The sequence below is a fragment of the Pelmatolapia mariae genome, linkage group LG20, assembly GCF_036321145.2.
Source record: "Pelmatolapia mariae isolate MD_Pm_ZW linkage group LG20, Pm_UMD_F_2, whole genome shotgun sequence".
Classification (NCBI taxonomy): domain Eukaryota; kingdom Metazoa; phylum Chordata; class Actinopteri; order Cichliformes; family Cichlidae; genus Pelmatolapia; species Pelmatolapia mariae.
The window spans coordinates 1,231,124-1,255,636 of record NC_086244.1 but is presented as its reverse complement, the minus strand read 5'-3'; the positions used below and the strand labels follow the sequence as shown (position 1 = coordinate 1,255,636).

The 24,513-nt window shown below is 48.0% G+C and overlaps 1 protein-coding gene across 2 annotated transcripts; it reads right to left on the bottom strand.

Moving 5' to 3' along the window:
- Positions 1-256: 256 nt before the first annotated feature.
- Positions 257-22,883, bottom strand: acss2 (acyl-CoA synthetase short chain family member 2). 2 transcript variants are annotated; one of them, XM_063465085.1, is made up of 19 exons: positions 22,191-22,883; positions 19,897-20,092; positions 14,905-14,996; positions 14,653-14,756; positions 14,500-14,572; positions 11,833-11,908; positions 10,769-10,877; positions 10,266-10,313; positions 6,758-6,895; positions 5,368-5,538; positions 4,990-5,123; positions 4,789-4,921; positions 4,555-4,611; positions 3,287-3,367; positions 3,082-3,190; positions 2,657-2,725; positions 2,123-2,299; positions 1,953-2,027; positions 257-1,816 (listed from the first exon to the last, which is right to left on the bottom strand). In XM_063465085.1, the coding sequence occupies exons 1-19, from the start codon at positions 22,312-22,314 to the stop codon at positions 1,689-1,691; spliced, it is 2,094 nt and encodes a 697-aa protein (XP_063321155.1). In that variant the 5' UTR covers positions 22,315-22,883; the 3' UTR covers positions 257-1,688. The 2 variants fall into 2 exon arrangements, with proteins under 2 accessions (XP_063321155.1, XP_063321156.1); XM_063465086.1 differs by lacking the exon at positions 10,266-10,313.
- Between the last annotated feature and the right edge of the window lie 1,630 nt (positions 22,884-24,513).

The window sequence follows — 24,513 nt, the reverse complement described above, 5'->3', positions numbered from 1 at the left end:
ACTTTAAGTTGACTTTACTACCAACTTAAAAATTATAAAGAAAAATAATTTAACGAATGAAGGAGTGATGTGGCTGTGAAGATAAACAGCATCACGTGGAAACGGCACAGAATCAGCTGATAAATAGCAGCTCTGATTAGTCCTTATGGGCTAAAATGGTGCATCAATAATTTGTTGTTGTTATTGTTGAGTCTGAGCTTTGATGATACAAATATTCGAGTCATCCTTGATTTTGCAGTATGAAACATGTCTGCAGGAACAAAGAGGCCGTGGAGGAGCAGAGGCAGTAGTCATGTTCATTTACTGTCATTGCAAACACTTTGACACAAACAGGGAAACAAACAAAACGCCAAACTGAAAATCAGCTGGGTTCTTTCCTCCACCCAAGTCAGAAAGACAGGAAGAGCTCAAGCTGCTGCACAATCGTTACTAACCCAGCTCACTGCTCGGCATGTGGTTGGCACACTGAGATACAAACAGCAACAGAATTTAAAAAATAAAGGACAATAAAAGCTGAAATCTAACCGGCCTTTAAATCACAATCAGACGTCTGTCAGGGACACAGAGGAAGCTTTCAGGGTCCAACAACCGGCTTCAATGTTCTCACTTTAATCCACAGACCTAATGTTCATGTTTTTAGTCCCACTTCAAATTAAACCACATCGTTCACAATTTAGATTTTTAGTCTGAACCCCAAACAGAGCACAAACTCTGCAGGTTCAGTCTTTTTATAGAGTAAAGACAGTTTAGAGGCCGTCAGCAGGTCGATGAGTTACGAGTCACTGAAGGTTTTCTCTGGTTCCTCCAGACTGACACACGAGCCGATCGCTGCTCAGCTGTTACAAACAAAACAAAAACAACAGCAGGACAGAACACCCGAGGCGCGATCGCAAAAGAAGAAATCATGAAGAAGAAATCATGTTCAGAGGCGGCTCGTCCCCGTGCGCCTCTTCCAGCATCACTCCGGTTTATAGACCGCTCCTCAGGAAGTCCCGCTCTCCGTCGTGTTGACTTTCAGCAGACTCTGAACAGGTCCGGAGGTACCAGAGGAGACGGACTGAAGGGGAGATCGAACGCTCAAACCCGGATCATTGGTGGACGCAGATTCCTGGAAGCTTTGATCATAAATCAGAAGCATGCAGACACACAAACCTAAAAGATTCCTACATAAAAAAGGGACTACGTTAAAAGTAAAGTCGAGCGTTTTCATGGTTAGCTAATCGTCAGCATACATAACGGTACTGTGGCACGACGGGAGGGGAGGAGTCAGCGTGGGAGCGGGGTAGCGCTTCACATCGGCCTTAAACCAGGAGACCGACACTCGACATCGATCAGGTGCCTCTTAGCTCATCTTTGGCTAAAAAACTGGGAGAAGACCAACATGAAGTGTTACCCTGATCCTCAACCGCTCAGCTCGACTGCAGGGCGGTAAGAGCAGCGACGTCAACATCTGGAAACATCTGCAGGTGGACGTGCAGACAGATGTGACGGTTTGAGGAGTTACTGCACACGTGGACACGTCTACGATCTACCTGCAGCCAAGCCTTCTCACATCATCACCATCAGGAGCTAAAGGTTGTTTGCTGTACAAGTTTATGGACTCCCTCCTCCTCCTCCTCCGCTGGTTCGCAGCAGCCGTTCCCGCGCGTGGCTGCAGTCGGCGTCTCCCTCCGAGGATCCCGGAGACGTCACACCGCCGTGCAGCATCTGTTCTGGAAGAGCTGCTCGACCACCGTGGAGTCCGCCAGCGTGGAGACGTCGCCCAGCTCCCGCTCGTCACAGGCGATCTTACGGAGCAGCCGCCTCATGATCTTCCCTGCAGACGGAGAGAAGGCAGAGCGACTACAGGTCAACCACCCGCGTCAGCCGCAGGTGAAAACGACACATCTGAGCGTCGAGGAGGGGAACCCTCACACGTCTCTAACGTGAAACAGAGCAGCTAGCTTCGTTACCAGATCTGGTTTTGGGCAGTCCGGGTGCGTTCTGGATGTAGTCGGGTGTGGCGATGGCGCCGATCTTCTCCCTCACTGTGAACACAAACGCGTCAGATGATGAGAGCTCACAGATCAACAAGCCTGACAGGAACAAAGCTTCGGAGGAGACTTCCAGTCCCTTCACCCACCTTGCTTTTTTAGCTCCGCCTCCAGCTCGCTGTTGTACATCACGCCGTCATTGAGCGTTACGAAGCAGTAGAGGCTCTCTCCTTTGACCGGATGAGGTCTGCCCACCACGGCGGCCTCGGCGACGGCCTCGTGCTCCACCAAAGCCGACTCCACCTCAGCTGTGCTCAACAAGTGACCTGGACGTCAGACGGGGTCACCGTTACACCAGAAATCACCCTCGGGTGTCAGACACGAGCGAAGACGAGCGCATAAAACACGCAGGAACGCGCTGAGACGTAAAAAAGCTCAGAACAGACGAGAAGGTGCAAAATAAAATCTATTAAAACAAGTTTTTAAAAATGATAATTTAATAAAAGAAACTTAATAAAATCAAATAAGAATTTGTTTTGGATTTTATACATTTACAGATGAAAATCGCTGCAGCGCTCTGTGCATGAAACACGTTTACACACAGAGAAACAGCGCCCTCTGCTGGTCAGACAGATGTTTAGCAGCTGGGTGTCACAGGCAGTCACTGAGTGGTCGCGTCTTACCTGAGACGTTCAACATGTCGTCTATCCTCCCCGTCACCCAGAAGTACCCGTCCTTGTCTCTACGGCAACCTGCGAGAAAATAAAGGGGCGGGATTAAAAAGTTTAGTGCATTTAGTGCAGCCGAGACGCCGAGTCGTGTTTTAGATCCACAGCAGCTGTGAAAGCCGCACAGACCTGTGGTCACGCCCCTTTAGAAACACCTGGTTAAAGGATTCTGAGCTAATAATAAATATTACAGGTTACTTCATAAATTAGAAACTTCAAACAGTCGCTGAAGAGGCATCAGTCTGACGCAAATACGAGCGAACACGTGAAAAGTTTCTTTGTCTAAAAGTCGATGAGCCGAGTTTGTTTCTTATGAACTGCAGAGTCGAGTCAAACATGAAATAAAAATAAAGCCAGAGTTCTGACGCCGCGCTGCTCACCGTCTCCTGTGACGTAGTATCCTGGAAACTTCTTGAAGTAGGTGCTCTCAAACCTCTCGTGGCTTCCGTAAACGGTCCGCATCACGCCGGGCCACGGCTGCTTGAACACCTGTGTGAGAGGGCGGAGACAAACGACAGGTGTGACGCGCTCGCAGACGCGCAGGAAGGACGAAGACAAATAAAGGCTCATTTACTCAAGGCTGACCAGGTATCCTTCGCTGGGCCCCTCCAGCTCCTCCCCAGACTCGTTCAGGATGGCCGGCACCACGCCGAAGAACGGGAGCGTCTGTGGGGACACGCGGGGGGGGGGGGGGGGGCGAAAGCAACAAAATGGAAAAGAAAAAATATTTTTAAAAAGACAATAAATAGTGAAAATACCTGATTGACTGTTTAACGTCTTTTTACTTCTCATCCAGTTCATTTATATCACCATCTTTCCTCACTTCCCTTTTTCCTCCATGAGTTTATCTTTAAATGTTTTGTTGTTTTCAGATTTACAGGTTTCCTTTGTCTTGTTTGTGTTTGACAGAAGCTTAAAGCCGGGTCTCACCTGGACCCAAACGCATCGTCAGCACTTCCTGTTAGATGTAAAGTCTTGAACCTTTTAAACCCACCAAAGTCTGCCAGAGCTCATCTGCAGATTTTTACCTGCTGCAGTGCATTTATGGAGCATTTTAAGTTGCTACCATTACAACCATTATATCCCAGATTTTATTATTAAGTATGCATTACCTCCATAGTAACTACATAAACTGCAAAAAAGTGGAATAAACTACAAAAAAAACCCAAAAACATTTGCGGTTTGGGTTTTTTTTGTTTACCACATTTCAGAGATTTATCCCTCAAAACTGTAAACGCAAAAAATTGCAAAATAATTTCCAAGCACGGGAAATTTGAGCATCTTCATAGTTTCATTTTTAAGATGCACTAATTTTTATAAACTGCAGGAAAAACAATAAATATTATTGTGCACAATTTGCAAAAAAACAGCATAAACCCATTTTGTTTTGAGCCTCTCGGGAACTCGGGAGTCAAACATGACGTTCAAACACAGCAGGAAACCTTTGAAAGGCCCTGCAGGGAAAAAAAAAAAAAAAAAACTACGTTTCCCACGAAAAATGACGTCACTTCGGGATCAGATCAGCAAGGCCCGTTTCTGGATTATGATGATTTTGTTGCTGTCAGTGCTTTTACAAGATTTTTGCAAAAACCTATTTGTGGAAGGAAACTGTGAGACTAGACGAAAGCAAGTACGACTCCTCCAGTTTCATATGCAAAGAAAACGACTGCGCTGGCCTACGTGGTTGTAATTCTACTGGAATTTAAAAACAGTTGTGCACAGCTGCAAAGGGCTTAAAGGGTTAAAAGCCTCGGTCACTATTTTATCTTATTTTCTTCATTTAACCTTTTAACGTTTCTCCCAAACACACATTTGAACCTAAACGTGTGTTTTAACATCATGTTCAGCCTTACAGCAGATCCAGGCTTCATGGGCGTGGCCGCGGGCAGAGGAGTCAGAACATGTCCTCCCTGAAAACAGAAAACAACTTTAATCTCAGGCAGCCGCCCAGCAGGGGGCAGCACAGCCCACAGTCTGAGGTAAAAGCTCAGCAGAGGAACAGCAGCACAAAGAAGAAGAGGCAGAGCTGTTCTAGATAAAGACGTTTGGAAGCAGCGGTGCTGAAACTGCAGGAAACCATCACTCACCGTTTCCGTCTGCCAGAAGGTGTCGACTATCGGACACCTCTTCTCTCCGACCACGTTGTAGTACCACTGCCAGGCCTCGGGGTTGATGGGCTCTCCGACCGTCCCCAGAACCTTCAGAGAGCTTCGCTTGTACCTGCGGACAAAGGCACAGGTGAGTTACCCCGCAGGCTCCTCGTGGAGGGAGGAGGGGCCTCGGCTCACCTCTGCACCGGCTCGTTTCCGAACTTCATCAGCAGCCTGATGGCGGTGGGAGCCGTGTAGAACTTGGTGACGTTATATTTGTCCACGATCTCCCACATACGGCTCACGTCGGGGTAGGTGGGCAGACCCTCGAACTGACGCACACACAAAAGATTCATGTACAAAAACAACTCCAGGAAGTTTTTCTTTGAGGCTGGGAGGAAGTTTCAGCCTCTGATCATCAGACAGCTTTGGATTCATTTATCCGGGTTAAAAACAAAGACGGTCAGACTGAGATTAAACTGTCACACAGAGAACGGCCGCAGACACATCAGTGTTACATCACACGTCCACACCTGCACCTGTAAACAGGAAGTCTGAGAGCGCTCGCACACTCACCAGGACGCTGGTGGCCCCGTTGGCCAGCGGGCCGTAAGTGATGTAAGAGTGCCCGGTGATCCACCCGATGTCCGCCGTGCACCAGTACACGTCGTCGGGCTGGTGGTCGAACACCACTTTGAAGGTGGTGGCGGTGTAGAGCATGTAGCCGCTGACGGTGTGAAGAACTCCCTGCAGGTGAGACGAGAGGAGCTTCAGAGAAGCGAGGAGAGTTCATATGCAGAAATATGAGCAGGCTCAACGCCAAGTGATCACAACAGGAAGTCATCAAATGTGGACAGCTGAGAAACTGAAACCAGGTGACCCCACAGTTATTCTACTTCCTGTTACTCCCAGAGTACAAATATGAGCTGCAGTTCATGCAGCGTGGGAAACGTCTCCACGCTAAAATAAAACGACCTTCAGTTTCTCTCTCACTGACCAGAAATCACCGTCACACTAACATCGCATGCTGATTGGTCAGTGAAGGACAGCAGGTCCTCCCTCAGTACCGCCCATTTCCAGCAGATCTTAGTAGTTAAATGTGTGGAAGCAGCAGCTGGTGGAGGAGGGTGGAGGTGACGCTCGATAAAAGTTAACCTGAGGGTTCCCGATGGTTAGGGACAAATGCAATCGCATGGCAGGATGCTGTAAACGGACCAGGCGTGCCCCGCCCCTCCCTGTGACAGCTGGCAGAGTCTCCAGCGCCCCTGATCTGGATGAGTCGGAGGAGATGATGGAAAGCACAAACCCAGACATCTCCACTGTTTATTGTTGTGGCCATTTTTGATCAATGTTTATAAATCGCAATTTGTATTCATTTTTGTTTTTTCTTTAAAGTTGTAACAATATGCTGACCTAGTTTTTGTTATGTACATTTGTAATTAATTTGGAAAGTGATTGGTTTATTAGCTTATGGACCCCCCCCCCCATTAATCACGGGATTACGAGCACCCTGGAGGCGTGTGGTAAAGATGGTTTTTTGTTTGCGAAAAGTCAGATGATTTGGCAAAAAATGATTTGACCACTTTTTGAACTTGTTAAAGCAGATTAAGTTAACTTTCGTTTAATTTTAAGTTGTAAGAAGTTAGTTGGTTGATTTCTGTTTATAATTTTCCACGAAATAGACGCCATTTAGTTTAAAACGATGAAGTCAGAAGTGTGTTCTAAAACAAACCTCCCGTTGCCACCCACGGCCTTTTCTTGGTGTTTGGAAAATAAAAGGTCGTGACAGTTTATGGTTATAACATTTATGTCTCACAGACACCCTGAATGAGTTACTGAAGCTCCGCCTGCTGCGGTGAGCAGGTGTGAAGGTGATGATGAAGGTGGGCTTTCCTCAGACACACTGAGTATCTGAGCAGGACGCCTCATTAAGTGAGACGCAGATGATCTACAGGTGTTTCCTCACCTTCGGCTTGCCGGTCGAGCCGCTGGTGTAGAGGATGAAGAGCGGGTCTTCAGAGTCGCACCACTCTGGTTCACACTCGTCTGAGACGCCACGCAGCAGAGCGTGCCAACACAGGTCCACCTCCGGGTTCCACGGCACCTGAACACACGCACGCACCAGTGAAACTGCCAAAGTCGTGCCTGAAACCGGGTCAATCGGCCTGTAAACATTCAGACGAGCGCCTCTAAAATCTAAGACACCAAACAGAGTTAGTCTGACGCACAAAGACGGCAAAGAAGAAGAAGCAGCTGCGAATCTGAGAGAACAGAGCCACAGAGTTAGAGAGGCCACGCCCACTGGTTTCCTGCGTGTCCATCAGACCCCGGGCGACACCAGCGTTTTTAAAAATCACACAAAGGAACCTGAAGCTATTAAAATATGTCCAACGATTAATTTAATGTCAGCGACATGTTTCAGACGAGTTCAGTCAGCTCAGAAACAGCTGGGAGATTATCTGATAACTAACGAGGATCCAGAATAAAACGATCCTCCCACGGAGGAGCAAAGACTCCACCTCTCTGGGGTAGGGTCGCGCTCCACCCGGGCACACGCTGAGGTTTAAACCCTTCACTACAGGGTTTCCATCTGGGAATGCCGAAGAAGAAAGCTGTGAACACTGAGCGGGTGGATTTTACATACGTACCAATGTTTGATTCTCAAAGTTAAATTTACAAAATAAATAAATAAATATAGATTTTATTGTCTATGTTTCATAAACTCAGTAAAAATCCAGCTCACTGACAGCACACCTGACGGAGCCAACACCACCTTCAGGTGACGTCTTATATTCCAGCACCAAACACTGACCTGTGTTAAAGGTCCAGATGTGACTGCAAAAACATCTGGACTGTTGGATTATGAACGACCGACAAACATCTGAACTAAGTTCTACTAAATAAATGCTTTACAGTAAAGCTGTTAGAGTCAGCAGACGTGAAGGACGAGTCGGCAACAATCGCTCCCATTACTCCCAGTGCTTCGGCCTGCTGCCAGTGACGGCTGCGTGGCCGCTTGGGTCCATTTCATTTGCCTTTTTGAGCCAAAAACAATCCATTGACGAGCCGCTTTCACACAGGAAATCGACCCGGGTCTGATGTCACAGAGCTGCGGCTCCCACGATGCTGTTCTCGCGGTCGAACAGGAAGATACAGAGCTGACGGGTGAACGTCGAGCGGGTGGGGCCTTGGGTGGGTTCCAGCTAAAATAAATCTGCTCAGGTTTACATGCACAGGAAAGAGGAGCAATTACCACCCTTGGACCTGAATCTTACCTGGCTGTCACACAGGTAAGCTCTGGTGGACAGGTAAGTAGAGTGAAAACACAAAGCCCCGCCCGCATCTCTGTTAGCGAGGAAGAATCAGAGCTCCGTTTGTATCCAGAACTGGACCTGGTGTACCTCAAGGCTCTAGTTTGGGTCCTGCCTTGTTTGCAGTCTACATGTTGCCACTGGGCTCTGTGTTGTCACGCTACAACCTTTCATTTCACTGTTCTGTAGAGGACTTGCATCTATCTGCCTTTGAAAGCAGGGACAGACTCACTTCAGCTGTTATTACGCTGCCTGGATGATGTCAAACAGTGGATGGCTTTACAGCTTTTAAATTAAATTAAACAAAACAGAAGTTGTCATTATTGGTAACTTTGTTAATAAACAGTGACGGTGCTCTGGGCCCATTATCCTCCTACTGTAAGTCACATGTTAAAAACCTCGGTGTGCACTTTGATGGTTCCTTTAAACTGTGTAGGCAGGTGAGCGCAGTAGTCCAGTGCAAGGCAAAGCCACGCCCTCCAGCTGATGTCTTTGAACATGTTATTCATGTGTTCATTAGCTGCAGACTGAACTACTGCAGTTCTCTGTACTTTGGTCTGGACCAGGCCTCTCTTCATCGTCTCCAGTTGGTCCACAATGCAGCTGCTCGTCTGCTGACTGGCACTAAACTGAAGGAGCCTGTAACCCAGTGTTGGCCCCTCACTGGCTCCCTGCTCCTCACAGACTCCTCACTGTTTTTAAATCACAAACCGGCCGAGCCCCTTCTCACCTGTCTGAGCTCCTGTTTATTTATGCTCAGGGAAGAACCGTGAGGTCAGAACTAACCTCAACTATTCCTGGACTAAACTCAAGTGTGGTGGTGACAGAGGCTTCTCTGTGGCAGGTCCCAGACTCTGCAGTAGTCTTCCTCTTAATATTAGACCTGCACAAACACTCTAACAATTTAAATCATCACTAAAGACATTTTATGGTCTGGCTTTTAACACACGTTGACCTAAACACTTTGGTTTTAACAGCCTTAGTTGTTGTTTTTATTTATTTGTTTTCCTATATTTTACTGCATCTTATTTATTTTACACTGCTAAGCACTTTGGACTGTTGGTAATGTGCTATACAAATAAACCTTCACCATCCCCGTTTCAACGTCACGTGTGTCAAAGTGTGAAACATCTGCACCAGATGTGTGATGACAGAGCAGCGATGCGGTTTATAACCCAGCCCACCTGATTACCCTGGGAAACGACGAGGGGCGGAGTCCTCCTGACATCTACCTGTGGTTCATGTATGTGTCGGCGTCTGTGTGAAAGCAGTCAGGGACATGAGGTGTTGGTGACACCACCCACAGCTAACCACCGTCAGACACTGCTGACTCGAGTCTCAATCGAGCGGTGCAAACAGCTTGGTCAGCTCACCTGAACCGAGTAAAAACCAAAGTACTCCGTCTGTCACTTTATCATAGCGAGCACATGCGAGCGCCTCGTTCAGCGTGCACTCTCACTGAGGGACGGCTGAGTCAGAGATTATAGTCTTCATCCGTGTCTCCGGATTTTATTTTCCGGACAAACGGAGCTCTGATTCTTCCTGACTCGCAGCGTTTAGAGGAGAGAAGCGTTACAGCAGGTTTATTAGACACGGAGTCGTCTCAGGGCGTGGACAACGCCCACAGGAGAGCGCTCGCCTCCATCAGGACTCACAGGTGAAAGTGCACAACACGAGTGTTTGCACAACAAAGAGAAAGTGTTAGTGTAAATCCACACTCAGAATTCACTGTTTATTCCAGCGAGCTTCAACAGTTCAGACAAAGATCTGACAGAAAGCAGCAGCACTTCCACCTTTGATGCAGGGCTGAATGATGTCATTATTTAATGTTCTCCAAATATTTAAAACTCATTTCAGATCTAAAGAAAATCAGTTTTTATTGGTTTAATCTGAACTGTCAAAAATCAGAGGAACAAACTGCTGCTGCAGGTAAAACAATAAATCAGCAACGAGAGCTTTTAAATCTTATCAGAGCTTTTGAATGGATGATGCCAAAAATGACTGAACGCTTCCAAACGCTCAGTAAGATTTTAAGCTTTCGCTCTTATCACATTTATTGTTTTCGCTCCGCAGCAGCGATCTACAAATTCTTCTCAGAGTGAAACTCCCTCTAAAACAAAGGGTCGAAGCAAAGATGTTATCGAGGGTCAGCTGTGAAAATACCTTTGGTACGGGACGCGTTTTCTTTACTCTGCCCGCCTGTTTTTCCTGCTGGAGGGGGGAAGATGGAGGAAGAGAAGTAATGAGGGAGAAGGATTATTGAAAAGGAAGAACACAAAGATAAAAATCAGGGTCCCCAAAATCAAATGGTGACAGTGACGAAGTTTGAGGTTTCAGATTTAACAACAAAAAAGAAAAAGAAAGAAAAGTCAGCGAGAACCCTGCAGTTCCTCTAGTGTCCAGCAGAGGCAGTGAGTCACTCCCACTGACTTCCTGGTTTGGTTTCCCCTTTATAAAATTTTCAAAGCCAATTTATAACCAGGAATTTCCACAAAACTCACTCTGAACGACTACAACAGAGGTCCAATCAGACGGCTCAGTGGCTACCTCCGACTGCAACAGGAAACACCGCCACCATCCGGTCAGAAGTTACAGGCAGACCTGATGGTGGCGGCGCTCGCAGTGACTCAGGTGAGGAAGACAAAACCTTCAGGTGTGTGGTTTACCTGCAGATCGGGGCACGGCCGTTTGGCGGGAGGCGACTGAGAGCCCAGAATCCCCTCCGGTTCTTTGGACAGGTGCTTCAGCATGATACAGCGCCCGACCGGAAACCCTCTGCAGACAGACACAGATCCGTACGTGTCACTGTGACCTCACAAAGGTACACAGCACCAGCTAAACTCAAGGCAAGGGTGAGTAGATCCCTCACTCTGCACTTTAATAGGAGCTCCCATCCATCAGTGTGTGCAGGCTCGATTATTCTCATGCAAACAATAAAAAGCACATTCATGCTGGAACAGCGATCACACACGTGAATCTCTGGTGAGCAGCAAGGTCTCACAGCACCAATCAGAGCAGGAGGATTCCTTTTAATCAGCCGAGGACCGACTCCACACCGCGATGGTGGAAGACAGACTACAGGTGATAGCAGCAGCGATGACATGCAGATACATAACCAGCCCAACACAGCTCGCTCTGCTGCTGGTACCCAGGAGCTGATAAGGAAAGCACAGGTATCAGCGGCGTGCTGCACGGCTCCGCTTTAATACAGAACGAGAGGGCAGCAACGTTACAGGTCACAGGTCGCCTTCATTTGTACTCAGTTCATAACAAAAAAAAGACTCCTCCCACCTGACTGTCTCAGATTTGCCTAAATGAGAACCTTTATTATGTGTGACATCATCAAACTGAGACACATCAGCTCCAATAAAACGACGAGCTCTTCCTGCAGCTGCTACAATAAAGTTTAACACTCAGCAGGAAGTCGAGTCTGAAGGATCTGTGACACACTGCGCCACGCCGCTCTGCTGGGACCAACAGCAGCCACGGTTGGAGGGGGGTGAAGTCGCTCTGATAGGCTAACACACCTGAGCAGCAGTGTGTGAGTGTGTGTACATGTTTACATATCTTTGTGGGGACCAACAGCCCATCCCCACGAGTTTGAAGAGACTCAAAATGTGGTCTTAGTGTCAGGGTTACAGTTAGGTTATGGTTAGGCATTCATGTCAATGACATGACCTCACTAAGATATGACAACGAGTGTGTGTGTGTGTGTGTGTGTGTGTCTTACTTGTCTCTGCATTTCTGCAGCGCTTCATCAGCTAAGAGCTTCAGGTTGATCAGCTTATCTCCTCGATAGAAACCATCTAAACAGAAAAGGAAAGATGATTTATCCTGCCGTCAGACCAGCCTGAGCAGCACGCGCGCGCAGACACACGCACAGAGACACGCGCACAGACAGACACGCGCGCGCGCACAGACACACGCACAGACAGACACGCACGCACAGACAGACACGCACAGACAGACACGCACGCACAGACAGACACGCACGCACAGACACGCGCACGCACACGCGCACAGACACGCGCACAGACAGGCACGCACGCACAGACAGACACACGCACAGACACACGCACAGACAGGCACGCACGCACAGACAGACACACGCACAGACAGGCACGCACGCACAGACAGACACACGCACAGACAGACACACGCACAGACAGACACGCACGCACAGACAGACACACGCACAGACAGACACGCACGCACAGACACACACACGCACAGACACACACACGCACAGACACACACACGCACAGACACGCACGCACAGACACGCACGCACGCACAGACAGACACACGCACAGACAGACACACGCACAGACAGACACGCGCGCACAGACAGACACACGCACAGACACACACACGCACAGACACACACACGCACAGACACACACACGCACAGACACACACACGCACAGACACGCACGCACGCACAGACAGACACACGCACAGACGCGCACGCACAGACGCGCAGACAGACACGCGCAGACAGACACACGCGCAGACAGACACACACGCAGACAGACACACACGCAGACAGACACACGCACAGACACACACACGCACAGACACACACACGCACAGACACACACACGCACAGACACACACACGCACAGACACACACACGCACAGACACACACACGCACAGACAGACACACGCACAGACAGACACACGCACAGACACGCACGCACGCACAGACACACGCACAGACACACACACGCACAGACAGACACACGCACAGACACGCACGCACGCACAGACACACGCACAGACAGGCACGCACGCACAGACAGACACACGCGCGCACAGACACGCGCACAGACAGACGCGCGCGCGCACAGACACGCGCACAGACAGACGCGCGCGCACAGAGACACGCGCGCGCACAGACAGACACGCGCGCACAGAGACAGACACGCGCGCACAGAGACACGCGCGCGCACAGAGACACGCGCGCGCACAGACAGACACGCGCGCACAGAGACACGCGCGCGCACAGAGAGACACGCGCGCGCACAGACAGACACGCGCGCGCACAGACAGACACGCGCGCGCACAGACACGCGCGCGCACAGACACGCGCGCGCACAGACACGCGCGCGCACAGACACGCGCGCGCACAGACACACGCACGCACAGACAGACGCACAGACACACGCGCACGCACAGACACACACTCCATTAGCTGGATTAAAACCGTTGCTGGTTTCAGTAATCAGGGTTCAGACTGAGGACTCCTTCAGCATCAGCTCAATGTCAGTAATAAATCTGCTTTAGTGCAGCAACGAGCTGAAATCAGCATCCTCCATTAATCAGTCAGTCCAACCTCCTTCGTGTTGGTCTGTCAGCTGATCAGATATGCTCTGCATGGTTTCTGTACGCTGCTGCTGCTGCTGCTGCTGCTGCGTCACTCGAGCACACAGACCCTGACAGCCAAAGCTGTGACAGACTGGTGGAGCTCAGCTTTCACTGCAGCTCCATCAGCGAGTCACTCCCCATGTGCTTCACCTTCAGTCTGATCATCGTCACTACAGCCAATCACTCTCCCTTCCAGCAGAACAGGTGTGGGCAGCCTGCTTGGATTACAAGCTCCACCCACATTGTGGGTGATGGTCACAGGTTAACTTTAGTTTTACTGTAAGATCCCAGCTTTAGAAATCCTCAGCGCCTAGTTTCAGGACAGATCCTTCCTCACGATAACGTGCACACGGATTAGCAAAGCATCAACCCTGCAGCTACGCCCGCGTCTGCACCGGTTTACCGAACTTCCACCTGTGCTGGTCAAAGTTAACGGCAGCCACAGAGGCACCGGGCCTCATGATCTGCTTACAGGATGAATGAGTGTGTGTGGCCAATAACACAGCAGATTAACTGGATGATATCACCACTCTCTAATCCAGCTAATAAGACTCTGATTACTGGCCCCAACTCAGCACCTCGGCCAGCGCCTCTCTTCACCGCCACGTCCAGATTGGTGGGTGAAACGTGTGTGCACGCCGCATAAAAGGTGAAAGCGTGAACTCAAAGGTGCACATTTGGTATGAGATCATCAGGACGAATAAACGAGCAACATAAACGCTCCACCCTGACGCCGCGAGCGTCCCGGCTCCACCTCTGAGTGAAGATAGAGATCAATAAGGATGGAATGATTGGCGTGAGCAGCTTTTCCAGCTCTGGGACGTTTCGTTGGTCTGGATCTCGCTCCACAGTTAACTCGGGCATTTCACCTTTTTTTTTTTACAACCCACGGGTATCTTATTGTCCAACCAAAGGAGGTCAGAGGTCAAGGTCAGGCTCAACACTGCTACCACCTCCCTGCAGGTTTATGGATATCTTTAATGAGCGGGAACTTGTTGCAGGTGCGTTGTGCAGGTGTGTGAGGCTGACCTGCAGTGATGAGCAGACAGCACTGAGAGTCCACGATCCTCTCACACAGAGACTCTGCAGAGAAACCTGCAAACTGAGAGCAGCAGACCAGCGTTAGCCTCCATCTTTAACTCAAACCACTGTCCGCCGTGTTAACGGGCGTCTGCAGCTCACCACGATGGAGTGGACCGCTCCGATGCGTACGCACGCCAACATGGCGACCACCAGTTCGACCACCATGGGCATGTATATGGACACGCGGTCGCCCTTCTTCACGCCTGGAGACAAGAAAGAGAAGCGTGCAGGATTTATGATTCGATCCAAATATCTGAGCACATAAAACCAGAGTCATAAATCCATCGTGAACGAAACCTTCCACTTCATAGAGAGCTGAGAGGGGGCGGTGCCAGCGAGCAGATAACTCACCCTGAGCTTTCAGGACGTTGGCGAACTGACAGACTCTCTGCAGCAGCTCCCTGTAGGTCACCGTCAGCTCGTCCCCGGGGTCGTTGCCCTCCCTGAAATCAGCATTCAACACATGTATTAAAAACAAACAACACGACGATTTTTCAAAGTAACGTTTCCTCACATCTCGATGCTTTCGTCCTCCGAGAGCTGATGACCTTCAGATCAGGAAGCGCATCACTAACATGCGACACTGGGCCTGTCACACGAGCTGATGAGCTCTACGGTCAGTTTCCTGATTAAAGGCTCTGCTGCAGCTCTTTGTGCTCTCCAACGTCCGTCACATCGATTTATGTGTGCCGGAAACTGGAGTTTGTGACCAAAATCTTCTGGTTGTAACAGTCTTTGTTTCTGGTTTGTGTTGCACTGTTTTAAGCTCAGAGATCAGTGACTGTGTACACACAACTTCCACACAAACGTAGGGTGTAATTGTTAGCATCCAGAGCTGCCGAGCGGCCTCTACGATGCGTTCCTGAGGCCACAAAGCTGAGAGGAAGTTACAGTGAGCGTCGGCGGGAGACTCCATGACGCACAGGAGTCGTTCAGTGTTCAGGATCAAATCAAACCCTGAGCAGTCTCTCCTCTAAGCTAATGTTAGCCAATGCTAGCTCGGCTAACTTAGCCGCTGGTTTCACATCATTTTAAATCAGCCAATGTTAAAAACCGTCACTGGATTCACGCAGCGCGGCGCCAAAGAGCAGCAGAGGCGTGATACTCAGAGAACAGTCAGGCTGATAACGGTCACTGCCGTTACCGTGTGACAGAAATCTGCACTTTCTGTCTATTTGATTCAGTTTTCCACTAAACGTTCCCAGAGGTTAAAGTAACTGAGGGCTATCAACGACTTCATCAGGTCTCTGTGCAGGAAAACACAGATGTTTATGGTTCATGCTCTCTCAGAACAGGAGGTCACGTCCATCCAGCAGCACACTCGTGTACACTGGGGAATAAGGTCAGCCTCCATGTAACGACCAACCAGAAATTTGGGCAATTTCTCAGAATTAACCGGTTTCCTCATATTTGTAGATCCTGAAGGAGCCACACTGTGTTTTGTGAAACTAATGATTGAATGACCTTTTATCCCAGACTGGACAAACAGGTTTTGGTGTTCCTTTAAGAAAAACAACTCACAAACCAACCAGAGCAAAAACTTCAAGTCTTGGCACAGACGCCTGTCAGGTTGAGCAATCTTCACATTGTTGAAGTTGCCTCATGAAAACTTTCTGCTTTTTCACAACACGGCGTCATTCTGGCCGTTTCAGGAACTTGGCGCTTGCAACAGCGTCACTCGAGGTCACATTCTCCCTCCCTCTCCTGCAGACGCGTGCAGTTTGCAGGGATGAGATGAAGCCTTTACAGCAGACAGAGGCGGATGAGCTGCGACAGCTCTGCCTCTGCAGATTATTGAAGCCCGGGCAGCTCGCCGGGCAGCTCGCCGGGCAGCGTTGCAGGCTGCAGACAGAATAATGTGGCTGACACAGAGAGGAGGCGGAGGCTCAGATCCCACGTGGACAAACTCGACTACAAACCAGCACCGAAAAATTGCAACTACAACCTCCAAACCTCACACACCTCAGATATACACACACTGGCGCCCCCCTCACCCTCCTTTTAGATACACCTGTGGTATCAATTTGAAACCCGACAAAACCCGCCTCATTTACAAACCTGCTGTCCACGCTGCCTGGACTCCAGTGAATCATTTCTCAGCTAGTCCAGTTCACTAACTCTAAACTGGAACCAGCCCAGAACGTCACTCTGTTCAGTTTAGTGCAGCTGCTTTCATGAAACTGTTCGACTGCTGCAGATGAAATTTAGCACAAACCAGGACTGAGGTTTATTTTTAAAAATTCATACATCTAAAAGTAAGTTGTATACATTTCAGATCAAAGGCTGATTTTACAGTGAGGTGTGAAAATATTCACTTTGTAAGTTCAACACTATGAAAGTAAAAATGACACAAACTTGCTAAAGAAAGAAAACGTTTCTTTCACAACAGGAAACTAAGCGCGGATTTCAAAACACATTTCAGCTTCTTTCTAGAGCTTCGTGTTTGCCATAAGAATTACGTTACGCTCGGCGGTGAAAAGTTGCATAAATTTGACACGTTTCAGGTGTAAATGTGCTTCTTCTGGCTCTCGCTCGTTTGTCGTCCAGTACAGACTGGTATCAGCTGCACAACCAGAACCTCAGCAGCAACTGGGATCCCGATCTGCCTCTGTCTGCAGCAGCGAGGGGCGTTTCAACACTGCTGTATGTGCATGTGCATGCCTGCGTGCGTGATGGTGGGAGGGCCGCTCACATATCTGAACGGTCTCTGCTGCTCTCAGCTGATTGGGACTCACAGAATGCAGCTGTGCTGAGGTCCTGACCTCTGCAGGCACTTCCAGGATGATATTCGATCTGCCGACGTCCGCGTGCCCGCCGTCAGGCTCGCGTCCCTCTGGCGTGACTGATTGTGTGGAGGTGCTGGGCCATTTATAGCACCGCCACATTAACACTTTCAGAGCCGCACACGTGTCTGTTTGTGCATTTTAACGCTTACAGGAGTCTCAGCAAGCAGTTACAGCACGGCCAGAAAACACCTCTGACATTATTTGTTTTAAATTTGAGCCACATCGTTTAATTAGATCGTTAAACGGGACTGCGCACGTTCTCGAGCAGCAGCAGCTAATCTGATGTTAACTTCTTCAGTGTTTAACAAGCTAACGCACACACTCTGGAAGCAAACACTCCAACAAAAGGTCATGGCGTTTCTTAGCCCAGTCATCACATCAGCCTGTGTTAGATGAGCACACACAAACACACACCTATAAATACACAACAGTGTTGGATTTATTTTCAACACTTGGCTCAAACGTCACTGAGACTCCAGGAGCTGTGAGGAGGTTTTTTACTGTCTCAAAGATCAGACTCACTCAGTCACTCTGGGTCGTCGCCCCACTCAGAGGGGACCTGCTCAGGTGAGGTCTCACGCTCTGAGGAAAGAAGGTCATTACAGGAAAAGGCCAAAAACCCTTAAAATCTGCGGAGCTTTGACACAAACAGGTGGGTGGAGCCTCTGACATCAGGGACCCACGTATTAAACACACATACATATACCAAACCAACAGAACAGGAGCGATGACTGGAAGTTTAAAAAAAAAAAAAAAGTCCACTTCAAACCTTCTCTCACACCAACCAATCACAGCAGATGGCCCCGCCCCTCCCTGAGCCTGGTTCTGCTGGAGGTTTCTTCCTGTTAAAAGGGAGTTTTTCCTTCCCACTGTCAGCAAAGTGCTTGCTCACAGGGGGTCATATGATTGTTGGGTTTTTCTCTGTATCTACTGTACAATATAAAGCACCTTGAGGCGACTGTTGTTGTATAAATAAAACTAAATTGAATGAAACTCTGTGAAGTCAAGCCTGGAGTTTTAAAAACATGACATGTTAGACTCGCTTCTCTCAGATTTGTTATTAATGCCTGAGCATTTTCAGTTTAAATCCTCTAAAACAAACTGATAGGTCAGTGATTTATGTGACAGGTTTAATGCTTCCTTCAGGGATTTCTCTCTGCTGCAGGCAGCCCACAGGTAATTCAGCTCTGACACGGGAACAGAGATGTCGAGTCTTAAAGGTGATCAGCTGCACTCGTGTGGAAACATTTTATTACTTCGAGCATTAATCAATAACCAGATTAATCTGTTGGATGACGCTCAGCAAACTTTGGACTGAACCTTCTGGATGCTTTCCAGAGATTGGTGGATAAAAGCCTTCCAGGCCTCTCCAGTGATCTGCTGCTGCTTTCAGAAGCTCGCTCTAACTGCTCTGCTCAGAGCATCCACTCCTCTGTGACCACAGCACAGTGACGCAACGATGAAGGGAAGCCTGAGGACAGAGCTGGCTTATCTAAAATGCGATTTATGTTCAAGTCTCTCAGACTTAAATCATTTTTATTCTGACATGAAGATGAAACATTTTCTTCTTCCTCAGGCTGTGAGCTTCAGTGACGTCACTCGTTTTAGATTCATGGTTGATAAACCAAACCACACAATCTGTTTATGAGAGACGGAGACAAAGGAGAGGGGACGGCGGTGTACCATGTGCCTGTGCTCAGTCCTGTTACTGTTCACACGCACACGTTAGTGTTGTATCAGCCCCAAGAACGAATGGCTGGTTTGGACATGACAGTCAAAGTTCAAAGGTCGTGAGAACAAGATGACGCAGGAGGACGTGCAGCTACTCAGAGGCCAACAGCATTTTTAATATTTTTATATATTTCAGCCTTTTGTTTATATTTTTCCAGAATCTCGTATTTCCCTTTATTTTTTTTAAACATATGAGCTTTTATTACATATTATTTCTACGTAAGTGTTATTATATTAGTCGAGTTCCTGTATTATCATCATTTTTAACTCACTGCTCTTTATTAAGCTATTCCAGTTGTGTTTAATGTTTTGGCGTCTGTAACACAAACATCTGGGATAAAGTCGCTCCTCATTGGGCGAAGCGCCCGTGTGCTGGCTCACTGTAGCAACCAAACAGCAGTCACACCTTTGCTTTGTGCCAGTGCAGGTAAGGCTGATGGAGAAACTCGGGTCTGTTTGGCTTCATTCACACCTGAGATTCACGATGACACCCCCACCCATGAACCAGCCCCCGCCTGCACGTGTCTGCCGGGGTCAGGGATTGGAGTCGTGCCTCTCTGTCTTCAGGGCGGACGAGCAGACTCAGCTGAAACGCCGAGTGTGAGTTCAGAGGGAGACAACCTTCATGAGATGAAACTGGTTTTTGTTCTCCAGCTGTTTACCCCGACTCACCAGTTTACAGGACCCAGTGATAAGAACACAGCTAACTGTGCTAATTTTATTTTAGTTATTTACCCCTTTTTTTTTTTTTTTTGTTCTCCTCTTGATCAGAGCAAACACACACACACACACACACACACACACACACACACACACACACACTGACCAGAAGAAGGCGACTTTATCGGCGAGCTTCTTCTCGTGGACGTTGCGGTCGAGCAGGTTGTAGCAGATGTTGGTGGACGCTCCCTCCATGCACTTGATGTAGATTTCTCCTTTGGTCACATCAAAGTTGTAGTCGAGGAACTGACCCGTCTGCTTGGTCTTCCAGAAGAAGTCCTTAGCAACGTCGCCCCAGAACTCTGCGGGACAGGAAGTGAGAGTGATCAGAGGGAGACGCATCAGTTTGCACATGAACTGTACGACTATTACAATAACAACAATAATAATAATAAACAGTGAATAAACATGGGGTTGCGTTTCCTTCAGTTACACACCCCGACGCATCTTCCATCACCACAAGCATCACTCAGTCTGTGACATCATCGTTAGCGTGGAAATACTAATGTACCCTTACACTATATTATTACTGTAATTTGCAGTAACATCCTGGTACCATTTATTATTCTCTTTGTTGTATCACATAATTGCGTGGTTACATTATAACCGCCGTGTTACAGTATTTTACGTCCTGTTGTTCTTCCTGAGGACAGTTTATGTTCCAAGTACAGAGTTTATGCTCGTTTCAAATACAGTTCATATTAAATATGTCTGCACTCCTGACGCACTGCTCTGATGTGTTTACAGTTTGTTTTTAAAACACACACACACACACACACACACACACACACACACACCTGAGGTGTCGCTTACAGCAGAGCCTATAAACACAGCCAGCTTTAATGTTAATAATCAACCAGCTCAGGTTAAACTGTTTAACAGCTGCTGCTGCAGCCAGACGCCGCTTTGCAACGTTTTCCTCTAAAAACTGTCATCTGTGACGTGCATGAAGCCTGCAGCACACACCGGCTGATATCATGCTTTACACACCTCCCTCCAGGAAACCACCTGAGCAGGTAAAACTACTTCCTTACTGCCACCAAACTAAATTAATCTCAAAGTTCATGTCTATGGGTTACACTAAACTACACTTATTACAAACAGAACAGCAAAACTTTCTTTCAATCATAAAGAGAAGTCTCATGTTATTTTTGCCCAAGCGGTCATTTAGCTTATGAAACAGAATAAAGATGGCATGCTGTCCTTTCACTCAGAGTCCAGAAATATTCAGACTGATGAAAAAAGAAAAAGGTCCTGAAAACTGGAGTATTTCATCCAGAGAACTGGTGACATCTGGATTGTTAAAATGCCTCAAATCATCAAGAAAGTTCACACCAGCAAAGATTTCAAAGAGTCCGCGTTCTGCTCATTTCCAGCTCATTGGTTTTATTCTTGGACTCAGCTGAGCAGCTCTGCATGATTTTATGCGACACTCTGCTACTTCATTTCTTTTTGCTACGTACTTAATTTTATAGATACTGAACCTTTTCAACTTCTTGAGCCTATTGGTATCAAAGTTGTTTCCCATTACAATAAATGGATTACATAAATGCTTGGATCATTCATTTTCACCCTCACTAAACTTTGACGGCTTTAGCAGCATCCTGCGTAGCCACGACGCCAACACGCCATTGTTTCCAGAGGTGACCACATGTGGATGAGAGGGTGGAGTCAAAGGTATCACCAAATGCTGTGCGGTCACCAAGCTGCATCCTTGGACCGTATTAGTGCATCAAACCTGGAGCACCGCCTTCTCGGATGGTCTGTTAGTGCAGTGACCTCACAGCAGACATTACTGGTCACATGATGTCATTACAAAGCTCCAAAAGGCTCCAACAGCACAAACACGATCCAGAGGTCCAGTTCTGGGACTCTATGGGTACCGACTCAGTGCTGGCGCCTCCGCTGGTCACTAGAGGAACTGCAGCTTTCACACCCAAAATCTTTTTTCTTTTTGTATTTAATCCATTTCATCTTTTTAAAACTTGGATTTGTGGTTTTCAGCTAACTGGTAAGACTAAATTGGTCTCCATGGTTTCCATGGTCTCTGGCTATGATGTCACTGAGATCTGCACCTGCCTGATCGCTTGAATCCAAACCAAAGAGCGGAAAATGTCACAGATCAAAGGAGAGCACAGAGGGCACGTGCAGGGATCTGTGCATCTGTACATGAAGACAGGTCTACACTCCATCCCCGTGCGCGTGCACTCCGGGACTATCTACACCTAATGGAGAGAAGACTTCCTGCACCTGCCCATTCACACTTCACTCCTTTATAAGTTTAGCTGACTCTACGATGACGTTTCTGCACTTCTGCTTTAACCCTGACCCATCACCTGTGTCACCTGGGGTCGCAGGTGTCGTCTTTGCTACCTGAGCTGCCGTTTTGAGGAGACTCACCGTCCGGGTTGTCCACGGACTTCATGTAGAGCTCTCTGTACTTGTCGAAACTCGGGACGTGAGCCTGCTTCAGCTCCTCGGAGCCGTGGAACACGTTCTCCTGCGGGGGTTTGTCAGGGATCATGTCTGAAACTCGAGTCGTGAGCTCAGCTTCCAGAAGAAACAACGGGTCTAGCGGGCAGGTGTCCCAAAAGGTGAGCTCCTTCAGCTGCAATTAATGAATGGTGGCTACGAGGCTAGCAGGGTGCCAGCTAACGGCTAGCAGCAAAGTTCATTCAGACTTCCTTGTTCTGCAGGAGCTTTTTTTTGTTGAGCTTACGCTCAGACTTTGTGTGCAGAGGCCGAGCTTGGACCGCAAACTCGCAGGTGCGTCTGTAAACCGGATCCCAGGTAAGTGTGGGTGCAGCTCCCGTGGACTCTGTCCGCTCCTCTTGGGGAAAGTCCTGCAGAGCGGACACGGAGCAGCTAACAGGCTAACGCGCTGAGCTAACAGCCTTCAGGAGAAAGAGAATTCACACGCGTGCGCAGAAGATTCCTCCCGCTTCAGCGTGTAAAGTGTGTTCTGGATAAAAGTGGGCAGCAGTTGGTCCTCTGGCCGAGCAGAGCCTGTGTGGACTCTCCGGAGGAGCCGCTGAGAGGGTTTCGTCTCCGCGCTGACAGGTCACAGCTCCTTCTTTTTCTTCTTCTGCTCCAGGAAAGCAAGCGTGTGGCGCTGAGCGCTGTTTGGCTCCAGCAGCAGCCAATCAGAGATCAGCGCTGATTCGGGGACTCACGGAACTGTAAGAATTTACAGTGCTAACAATAATAAACAGGGCTGATGCTGCATTCAAGTGCTTCTCACATAGGGTTTAAGATAGTAAAAGTTTGTTTATTCAATTTTGGCTCAGCCTCGGTACTGTGCAAAAGTCTTGAACTTACATTGTGCTGGGAAAATGAGAAATAGGTAAAGCGATGAATGGAAATCCAGTTTAGAAGCCAAAAACAGAATTTATGTGATTCTAATGACCGTCAAGTCGGACAGATGGTGTTGCACGGTGAATCCAATTCTTACAGAACTTTTCCGTGTTCAATCCATCCGTTTTAGCAAGAATTCAACAACAGTGGCTGAAATGCAGCCCAGACTGAGCCTCCAATGGGTGTTTACAGGCGGCTGTGGACTTTCACTGTTGTTCCTCCATACACACTGACCATGACATTGATGCATCAGTCCATCAGGGCTGGTCCACTGATTTTGATCAGGCTAGTTCTCAAACCTTTCTGACTTCCTGACAGACGCCCTTCCATTGAGGCCTCTTCTGATGAGGCTTTGGTGAACAGTGGACGATCAGCTGAAGGTCCAGATCATCTCTCAGCTCCTGTGTCGGGTCTTTTTCCTTTTATTAAGGACGTGACTTTCAGGCACTGATCATCTGCTGTAGAGTTTTTAGGCTTCACACTTTGATTTATTAAGGACGCTCCATACTGAGATATCCCAGGTTAACAGCTAACAGCTCTTTGAGAATCACCTGTGGGTGCAAAAATACAATTTCCTCCCAGACTATTATCTTTGTAAATGTTTGACTTCATTCTCAGAAAATCTACTTATTTTCATAACTTGTCTCCAACATTTTGTTTTATTGCCTAAAATGTTCATAATACCCAACCATAAGTTTACCTGTGACAGAGCTTCATCCTTAGAATTACTCAAATATATTTTGCAATTCCAGAAGCGGAAGTGAATGGAAGGGTGATGTTTTGAGGCTAGTTTCATTTTTCCTTAGATTATTGATAACTGTCCAATGCTGCACCCTTGTGGGCACAGCTGTGTATTACAGCAGTCCCTCATATCATATTTTTATCTATTTATTTTTTAAGTATTTGAGTCAATCCGGCAGCATTTCTCTGAGACAGGTGAGAGGTCTCAGAAGCTCATGACCCGTTATTGATCCTCATGAAAGAGAAAAATCTTTAATTATACATTTATCACTCAGTCTCCTCCTAATCAGAGTTTTTATTCTGTAGGATGATGAGCGGTGGCAGCAGACTTCAGACGCCGCCTCCTCCTGCTGTGTCACTCCATGAGTCTGTCTTTTCTGATGTCACTGCTTTGGGGCACTAAGGGTCAAAGGTCAACCACAGGCTTTGTTCTCTGTGGTACGGCTGTTTCAGCTGGGAAAACATTATTCAATTCAATTCAGCTTTATTTATATAGCGCCAAATCACAACAACGGTCGCCTCAAGGCGCTTTATATTGCACAGTAGATCCTACAATAATAGATACAGAGAAAAACCCAGGAATCATATGACCCCCTATGAGCAAGCACTTTGGCGACAGTGGGAAGGA

Excerpts from the sequence above, each read along its gene's own strand:
- acss2 (XM_063465085.1), bottom strand. The coding sequence starts at position 22,314 with ATGATCCCTGACAAACCCCCGCAGGAGAACGTGTTCCACGGCTCCGAG. Across the intron at positions 2,300-2,656 it reads CGACATGTTGAACGTCTCAG|GTCACTTGTTGAGCACAGCT; the intron begins GTAAGACGCGAC and ends TCTGACGTCCAG. Across the intron at positions 1,817-1,952 it reads ACTGCCCAAAACCAGATCTG|GGAAGATCATGAGGCGGCTG; the intron begins GTAACGAAGCTA and ends CTCCGTCTGCAG.